Source organism: Micropterus dolomieu, linkage group LG01 (assembly GCF_021292245.1).
Source record: "Micropterus dolomieu isolate WLL.071019.BEF.003 ecotype Adirondacks linkage group LG01, ASM2129224v1, whole genome shotgun sequence".
In the NCBI taxonomy this organism is placed as follows: domain Eukaryota; kingdom Metazoa; phylum Chordata; class Actinopteri; order Centrarchiformes; family Centrarchidae; genus Micropterus; species Micropterus dolomieu.
In genome coordinates this window covers 2,192,002-2,201,671 of record NC_060150.1, presented here as the reverse complement: position 1 = coordinate 2,201,671, position 9,670 = coordinate 2,192,002, and the positions used below count along the sequence as shown (strand labels likewise).

Genomic DNA, 9,670 nt, shown 5'->3' with positions numbered 1-9,670 from the left:
ATTGGCTGCTGCAGGTCGTGTGGTTATCCAGAGGCGAGCAGAGGGAAGCAGGTTCCCCCTGATGAGGTTTGTCAGCAGCACATCCACTGAGGTGGACTCTGTAACATCAGTCAGGATTTTAGTGTTGTGGAAGTCCAGAGGAAGTCGACACTCATCCAGACCGTCAAAGATGAACACAACCTGGAACTCTTCAAACCTGCAGATTCCTGCTGCTTTGGTTTCAGGAAAGAAGAGATGAACAAGTTCCACCAAGCTGTACTTTTCCTCTTTCAGCACATTCAGCTCTCTGAAAGTGAATGGAAATGTGAACTGTATGTCCTGGTTGGCTTTGTCTTCAGCCCAGTCCAGAGTGAACTTCTGTGTTAAGACTGTTTTCCCAATGCCAGCCACTCCCTTTGTCATCACTGTTCTGATTGGTCGATCTTTTCCAGGTGAGGGTTTAAAGATGTCTTCTTGTCTGATGGTTGTTTCTGGTCTGTCTGGTTTCCTGGATGCTGTTTCAATCTGTCTGACCTCATGTTCATCATTGACCTCTGCAGTCCCTCCCTCTGTGATGTAGAGCTCTGTGTAGATCTGGTTCAGAAGGGTTGGGTTTCCTGCTTTAGCAATCCCCTCAAACACACACTGGAACTTCTCCTTCAGGTTAGATTTAAGTTTAGGCTGACAAACTGAAGAGGGAGTTCCTGAATGAACAAACAACAAAAAAGATCAATAATTGATTTAAAAAGAAAGTGGCAATTTAATTCCCATATAGAATGCATATACAGTATCTCACAAGTGAGTACACCACTCACATTTTTGTAAATATTTGATTATATCTTTTCTAGGGCTGTAACGGTTTTGAAACCAAGAAATCACGACACAAAATTCCTGTGGTCTGATCAGACCAAGATAAACTTATTTGGTTCAGATAGTGTCAAGCGTGTGTGCCGACAACCAGGTGAGGAGTACAAGTGTGTCTTGCCTATTAAATTCGTTGCAAACTAATTTATTGACCGATTCGTTCATGATGTCATCGGGCCGTAATGACATGTGATGTGAACAGTGAAGTTACTAAAACAAAACATCAGCGCTGCAGTAACACCTTCACAACCTAAAACCTCTAAAGTGTGGCAGCATTTCACTGTTGACTCAGCCAAAAAGGTTGTTAACTGCAGTATCTGCAAAGGTGAGCTTTCCTGGAAACACTGGAGCATCTGAAGAGGAGGCACGTAACGTTGTTGCTCTGTGGATGATGAAGACTCATCTTGGTAAGCTATTTAGCTATTTAATTGATTGTTAATAGTGCTGAGAGTAGCACATAATTATGATACACAATGGCCGCGTTCACATTCCAGATGTGCCCTGACTTTTCAATCATAAACGAAGCATCGCTCATGGCGCCGTTCCCAGCTGAAGAATGTGTTGCTGCAGAGTGCGCAAGATTAGACAACACCAGACAATGTCATACTTTCTAAAGAAGAGAAAAAAGTTCTTCTGTCTACGCATAAGGCGGCGGGTAATCTGCCCCGAACTCCCTTAAAAAAAAAAGTTTTGTGAGTTGTTGAGTTCGGGGAAAATATATAAACATAGTGAAACACTGTCTACTATAAAATTGTTAATTAATAATTATTATAATAATAATTATTGACCCCCCTGTAAATTCGGCAAATGTAATGAGTGTTGCAGTACTGGGGCATAAACTGCTCCGTCACTAAATAGCAGATCAGCTGCTCAGATCAGGACTTGATTTCAGTGGAACTTTCTTTTCCTGCAGCAGAAACGTTCATTAAAAGATGTATTTTTGAAAGCAGTATTATTTTTATTGTCGTGACTCTTAATTAGCACATGCCTAAAACAACCTCAAGTTTAATTTAAAAGCTGATAGCTAAATAAGACGCATTGTGTCATTTTGCAATTCATAATCCAAATAGTCAATTATTCGTTTCAATAATCGATAAATTAATCAACTATCAAAATAGTAGTTAGTTGCAGCCCTACAGTCAAGCATGGTGGTGGGAGTGTCCTGGTCTGGGGCTGCATGAGTGCTGCAGCACTGGGGAGCTACAGCTCATTGAGGGAACCATGGATGCCAACATGTAATGTGACATATTGAAGCAGAGCATGATCCCCTCCCTTCGCAGTCTGGGCCGCAGGGCAGTACTCCAACATGACAACGACCCAAAACACACCTCCAAGAGGACCGCTGCCTCGCTAAAGAAGCTGAGGGTAAAGGTGATGGACTGGCCGAGCATGTCTCCAGACCTGAACCCTATTGAGCATCTGTGGGGCTCCTCAAACTGAAGGTGGAGGAGCGCAAGGTCTCTAACACCCACCAGCTCCGTGATGTCATCATGGAGGAGTGGAAGAGGACTCCAGAGGCAACCTGTGAAGCTCTGGTGAGCTCCATGCCCAAGAGGGTTAAGGCAGCGCTGGAAAATAATGGTGGCCACACAAAATATTAACACTTTGGGCCCAATTTGGACATTTTCACTTAGGGGTGTCCTCACTTTTGTTGCCAGCGGTGTGATGTGTTATTTTGAGGGGACAGCAAATTTACACTGTTTTTCTTCAGTGTTGTCACATGAAAAGATATAATCAAATTATATTAACATATTACTCAAATGTGAGGGGTGTACGTACTTTTGTGAGGTTGTATAAACACATTTCCCTCCATCTCATGAGACATCAGTAAATGTCCTGTTTATCCAGCATGTTCAATCTTTAAAGAAATCCTCTTACTGCTCTGCAGACGCTCAGCCAGCCCCTCCTGCTTCATTGTCTTCAGGAAGTGCAGTGTGAGCTTCAGAAATGTCTCTCTGCTGCTCCTTCTCTGCTCTTGATTCTCAACACCCAACACCTCCTCATCCTCACTCTGACTCTCTAAGCATTCTGGGTAATCTGAACTCAGAACATTCTTGATCTTCTTCAATTCATTATTCATAAAGGTTTTCATTTTCTCCTCCAGCAGCTGGAACAGAAAATTATATGAATGACACAATCAAACAAAAATCACAGAAGCAAACATCAGATCCATGTTGGATAGACTGACACTAAAAACTGCAGCCTGGAGATTATTGTGAACAGAATAGATGTAAAATGAGTTGTTGTACATGTACAGACCATAAATATGGAGTCCAGGTGTGTTTGATGCTGCTGGACAGACTGACCAATGGGAACCTCTGAACTCTCCTGGTAAACTCTGTGGAAGAATCATGAAGAATTAGTCTCATGTCCACACAAACAAAAAGGTCCATTTAATTAAAGTATTGATTACAACATTCTATCAGATAGTTTCTCTACTGGCTTTGTGGAGGCCTTGCTGTTGCTTACAGTAACCATTTTAACTGTAAACACATCACTTTGGATAACTTTCAGATCTTTAAGATGCTTTTGTTTAAAGACAGTCAAAACGCTGTCTGCTGTATTTCATATTTACTGCGCCCCCCCCCTCCCCAAACCAAATAAAATCTTAATACAATCTTTTAAATTTCAATCCTCCATTGTCCTTAACAAATATTATTAAATATTATTGTACGACATTTTGGTATCCACATTATCCATCTAACTATAAGTCACTGAATTCCTAAACATTACTGACTTAAACCTAGTGAAGCATGTCTCTGGTTTGACTCATAACCAAAGCCATACGCTTGACCTCGTATTTACTTAAGGCCTGACTAGAAACTCGCTCTCGATGGAGGATCACAAATGTATTTATTTTTGACTCCTGCACCCAGAAAATCTCTCCAACCTTAAACTTAATGTCCATTTTCCTTACATGAAAGCACTTTTTACTTTACTCAATCTCAAAATGAAAGGTCGCATGAACAGCTTACATCTCCGAATTAATTACTAATTATTGATCAGGTAAACTGAAAAAAAATATTTGTTAACCGGCCATAAAACTGCATAAGATACGATGTACACAGTAGGGTTGGGCCGATAGACGATGCCATCACAGACAGACGTCAGTGCTGGCCTGTTAATGACTTGGCCTATCAACTGATCAAATCCAACATCTGCATTCCTGAGTTCACTGTTGCTCTATCTTGTACAGTGTCTGCATCTTGTAACGAATCACCAACTTTTTTAACGAGTGAAGTCTATGTGTGGGTAACACGCCTTTTCAAGATGACCGCTACAGATACGAAATAGTTTACAATGACTGGGAGAGAGACCCGCCTATTCCGTTCCGTCAACATTATTTTATTAACTTACATTCAGAAAATACATTTTTGACTTACTTATGTTTTTATTATCTTGGAATTTCTATCTACATAAACTGCAGATCGTGATGTATGTCGCCATGTTGTGCTGCCATGTTTCTACAGTAGCCCAAATGGAAAAACTGCTCTACAGAGCGCGTTTCATCACTTTATTGAATACGTACGAAGTAGTAGTAGTAGAAATTTGTAAAAATGGAGGTATTATTTAGCACAAGAGCCAACAGAGCGTGTCGGCCACCGTAGCTTCTCCTGTGAGCTTGGAAAGGGAGCGGTGAGCGTTAACTGAGCAGTTGGTTGCAATTTGCAACCCTCACCACTAGATGCCACTAAAACCTACACACTGAACCTTTAAGGAAGGTGGCCTTGGGGACCCTGTGTATGGGACATACGGTGGATCTCAAGTCTCTTGTTTGTCGTTTCCTCGCTCGAACTGGAAGATGTTCTGGTCCGCCATCTTGCAGACCCTCCAAAAGCTCTAATTTGTGCTCCGAGGAGCGAGTCGTGATCTCTGAGGAGGTAAGAGCGAGGATACACACACAAGTGCAACCTTCAAAGAAGTCTTTTACTGACCGACACGCCCCCTTATTGGCTCTACCTTATTGATTGGACACTGCAGCTAATGGGACTGATTTGATACATCGTGACACTGCAGTTTCATACCAGAGTGAAGACAGATGACACCCAAGTGCATCACTGCAAAGTTTTATATTTGATTTATAATTTACCATCTAGTAAAAAACTGTGTTCTGTTGTAGGTATGAATAACTCAAGCACCACACACAACGTTCTTAATTTATTAGAAAGATTTTTCTTTTATGTTATTTTTCCCGTAAGCTTTAATTATGGAAACATTTAACGTGTCGGAGAGTCTGTCAGTCAGCAAGAAAAGCTTTTGACATCATTTATCGTCATTTCCATTCAGTCACATGTGAGGCTGATAATTCCTATTTTAAGTCCAAACAGATCAGCTCTTAACAATTTTAGACCCATATCAAATAGGGCTGAGCAATAAAACAATAATGATAATTATCGCACTAGACATTTTTCCTCAATAAAAATAACAAATGTTCAACATATCGTAAATAAATTTAATTTGATTTAATTCACTTGAATCACAAACTAATTAGCACTCAAGTTATTTTTTTTTAGTAAAAGTGACTAATCATTTTGAAATAAAGATGTTATTATAATTGCTTTGAATGTGGTGTGAAAGTGATCCACGGTTTGGCATCAAGTGTTTGATCTGATATAGAATAATTTAACCACACAATTAACCATCTGGTTTCTTTAGTTTTCACCCAGGAGCAAAAATCAACCTTGAAACTTAAAGGAACTAATGATTTGACTCATCGATATGGAATGGTATATAATATTTTTACTGTGATAACATTTTTGGTCATATCACCCAGCCCTAAGTCATTTACTGTACTGGTCAGCTGATCAGCTCCTACAAATTGTTAAAAGGGAATAGCATTTTTGATACTAAAATGGCTTTGTTAAAAGTCACAAAATACCTTATGCAGGCTGACAGCTAAAGACTTTACCCTACTACTATGGCTGCAATGATTAGTTGAAATAATCGACGACGTCGGTTATAAAAATTTGTTGACAAGTCGTTACAGAGATGTTGTTTAAGGCTGCAGATAGCACTACTCAGAGATAACTGACTCTGGGAATCAACTGACTCCGGCTACTGCATGTTACGGCTGCACCGCATTTTATTTTACGTTTATTTAACCAGGAAAGTAATCCATTGAGATTCAAAGTCCACTGGAAGCGTCTGGAGGGGGGCCAGCTTCGATTATTCACTCTAAATTAATATCGAAGCTCAAAAAATGACATTCGGGCCAGCCCTACTGTTATTTAGTAGGCTATGTAGTTAAATTATTTATTTATGTGTCTTTTTTGACGTGTTTATTGTTGTTTTACGATCGGGAATCTCCACAAGGTATTTTATTTTGAAAATTGACTGGATTCTCTCTCTCTGCTCTGTGCTGCTTGATGCGGCTAGCGGCAAAAATAGACCTGCTAGTTGTTCTCTGCGGAGCGGAGAGCCGCTTCTGGGAAGCGCCGCAGCTGGTAGCCTCACGAGCACTGACATAAATGGCCGCTACAAGCTCCGTAACCGTAGCCAGTGGATTTTAGGCTTGAGTTCTTCCATCAGCAGCATCAATAAGCTGTATATAAGCTGACTCTCTGTGATGGTTAATTCCAGCTGCTGTCACTGACATGTTTCTATTTCTGTCACACAGCTGAAAACAAGAAAATGTTATTTGAATAAATAAAATGTATCTGGATAAATAGTAGTTAAAACATGAATGAGTAATATTGTAATGTTATTAACAGCTTACCTCTTTGCAGTAGAGCGCTGTCGTGTTCTAAAATCAATGAAGCGTTCATTTGACCAGTCACTCTTCATGGACACACAGCTGGGTTCTGGTTTTTCCGGCTTCCTCCTGTTACACATAATATGATGTATTAATGCACCCAGAACACAGTGTAACAGTGTGTTGTGAAGACATCTGACAAAACTATTTGCTGATTGTTTTGTCCGGCCATCAAGCAGAACCTGTTTCCACCACTGAAAACACATCCTTTCTTAAAGCTTGGGCAGATAATGTATTTCAGAAGTATTTTTGTTGAATTTGTAGAAATTATTTTTACATCCTCACAGCTATCAATAAATTAAATGCTGTGAAAAAACATCTCTGGATAAATACGACCTAAAACATGAATAACTAATATTGTAATGTTATTAACAGCTGACCTCTTTGCAGCAGAGAGTTGACGCCCTTTAAAATCAATGAAGCGTTCATTTGACCAATCGCTCTTGAAGGACACGCAGCTGGGTTCAGGTTCAAGGCCAGGTACAGCAGAGTCTGGTCTCCCATAGGTCCTGTTAGAGAGGAAGACCACCAGGGATGGAAATTAACTTTTAGTCTTCAGACTCAGAACCTGCTGGAGAAACTAGCAGCTATCAACAACAAAAGGCTCAAAATTAAATAAAACAAGAAGCTGAATGATTTCAGTCGAGTATCATCCTATCATTTTTCATAAGATATTGGAGCAAACCAAACCAGGACTAAATGTACTGATTTCTGAGCAGATCTTACTGTTATTATTGAATGTAATAACACTCTTCTATAATGAAAAACTTAGTCAGTCAGTTGACATTACATTGACATTTCAAATCACCATTTTAGTGACCAAAATTATCACAGTTCTTAGTATTCTCTCAGTATTGTTAAAATGTACTGATACACAGTGAAACCATTTCCCCACGTTTTATATTGAAATCAAATCAACTTTGTTTGCATTACATTAAAATAACAGCCAATACCAACCATATCACATGCGCATTACCAGTAAAGATGTTAAATAATCACATATTATTGCAGTGTTTCCTGTACCATTGTTTTAGGGGGGCACATTTAACAATAAAAACTAATTAAGTAGGCTAAAACTCAAGGAATCTAGCCAAAATGTTGATGCAATTTATAAAAATCTGGATTTTCCTTGCATTAAAAGCGTTTTGCCTCCAGCACTTAAGCCACACGAACAGAAAAACCCACTTATACCGTGTGTTCAGCAGCATATAGCTATCAAGTAGCCTAACGACCTGTTTAATAGAGGATAATTCAATAATTAATAATTATTTAATTCAATACATATTTTGCAACAATGCTATTGCAATATATATACTGTGAATTGTCCCCATAAATAACTGCACATACATATAGAATATTTCTAATATAATAATATTGTAAAAAACCGAATTCACAAATGTGCTGTTATCAGAAAGAACTGAAGTCTGTGCACGCTTCAGTGCGCTTTAATTTCTGACACACATATATATATATATATATATATATATATATATTTTTACAGAAAACCCAAAATTTGGGCAGAATTACAACAGAAATCATAGAGCCCTATCCACGGTCTTGTTGCCCAATATCAGAATGTAGCATAACTGTAGCAAGCAGCAGGCATAACTTTAGTAGTAAAAACTAAGAAAGGGAACGGAGAAGGTGACAAACCTAAACAGGCCAAAATTTGTGCGCCAGTTTATGGTGACATCATGTATCTGTAACACTCCCCGCTCCACAATACTAGTAGTGTCCACCACCCCCTCTGAAAAAAATCCTAGGGGAACACTGTATTGTACAAGTAAATGCAATGACCCCATGCACAATTTAAAGACAGTGATAGTAATTGCAACGAGCCCAACAACTGGCGGAAACACAGAGGAGTCTTGCACAGGAGTTTTCAGCGTCTCTCCTGCTAGAAAACTTTTGACGGCTGCCAGATTGTAAATGATCAAAACATGTTGGTAGAGAGAATAAACTGTGTAACCAGTTATCATGTGCCGAGGGAAAAAAATAAAAAGTCTGCAGACACACGACACATCCAGCAGAACGTCAACTGTTTTTACAAGAGTAGCGACTCTGAGAGCTTCAGTTTACAAGCTGTTGGTAAGTTAGAGAGACAAACCAAAGCTAAAAGTTAACTTAACCAGCATTTGCTATAAGGCAAGTTTCCCTCAGCACTCTTATAAAAAACAAAATACAATCAGACTTCAGACAGACTGAAAAATCTCCACAACGATGTCTTCTGCCATGTTGTCATTGACCAAAATAAACCCTCTATGCTGCGCCTGCTTCTGGGAGACTGTCTGCTTGACAGTATTTCAAAGCGTGGTAATCCAACACGTTATCATGATAATGAAAATTTGTAGGGTAATCCCAACCGTTGGGAATTTCACCATGGTTTATCATTAAACCAGTAATCGTTTCATCCTTATCTGTCAGACACGTCTGTAAGAACGATGCTGAAAACAAACATACAGGTTTAGTAAAACATGAATCAGCTATGTTTCAATGTTATTACCAACTGACCTCATTGCAGCAGAGGGGAGTCGTCTTTTAAAATCAATGAAGCGCTCATTCGAACAACCACTATTGAAGGACACACAGGTGAGTCCAGGTTTAGGTCCAAGACAAGATCCAGGTCCAGCAGAGTCTGGTCTCCCATATCTCCTGTTAGACAGAGAGGAAGACCACCGGGGATGGAAATTCAGCGTTTAATCTTCAGACTCAGAAGCTGCTGGAGAAACTAGCAGCTATCAACATGAAAAGGATCAAAGTTCAATAAAACATGAAGCTGAATGATTTCAGTCTGAGTATCATCAGTTCACTGTTGCATAAGATATTGGACCAAACCAAACCAGGACCATTGACAGATAAACGTTGTTGAAATCCCATCAGGAACAGATCTCTTCAGGCCAGTGTTCTCAGGAGGAACAATTACAGCCACCAACAACTCTTTCAGTGGACTTATGGGCATGTCAGTGTTGTTTAGGGACAGACTGGAAAACATGTGGACCTGTCATTTAATACTGGTTCTAATCAGGACAAACATCAGCAGTGAGCAACATGGAGGAGGGAGATATGAACATTTAG

The 9,670-nt window shown here is 39.6% G+C and overlaps 1 protein-coding gene across 1 annotated transcript in view; it reads right to left on the bottom strand.

The window, feature by feature from the left end:
- The window catches only part of LOC123971228 (NLR family CARD domain-containing protein 3-like), a 61,419-nt gene that overhangs the window by 46,102 nt on the left and 5,647 nt on the right, over positions 1–9,670 (bottom strand). The window contains exons 5-10 of the mRNA XM_046049944.1: positions 9,107–9,247; positions 6,976–7,104; positions 6,560–6,664; positions 3,103–3,181; positions 2,722–2,950; positions 17–683 (exon numbers count right to left, since the gene is read on the bottom strand). Coding sequence (XP_045905900.1) covers positions 17–683; positions 2,722–2,950; positions 3,103–3,181; positions 6,560–6,664; positions 6,976–7,104; positions 9,107–9,247 — 1,350 coding nt within the window. The remainder of the gene's footprint in view (positions 1–16; positions 684–2,721; positions 2,951–3,102; positions 3,182–6,559; positions 6,665–6,975; positions 7,105–9,106; positions 9,248–9,670) is intronic.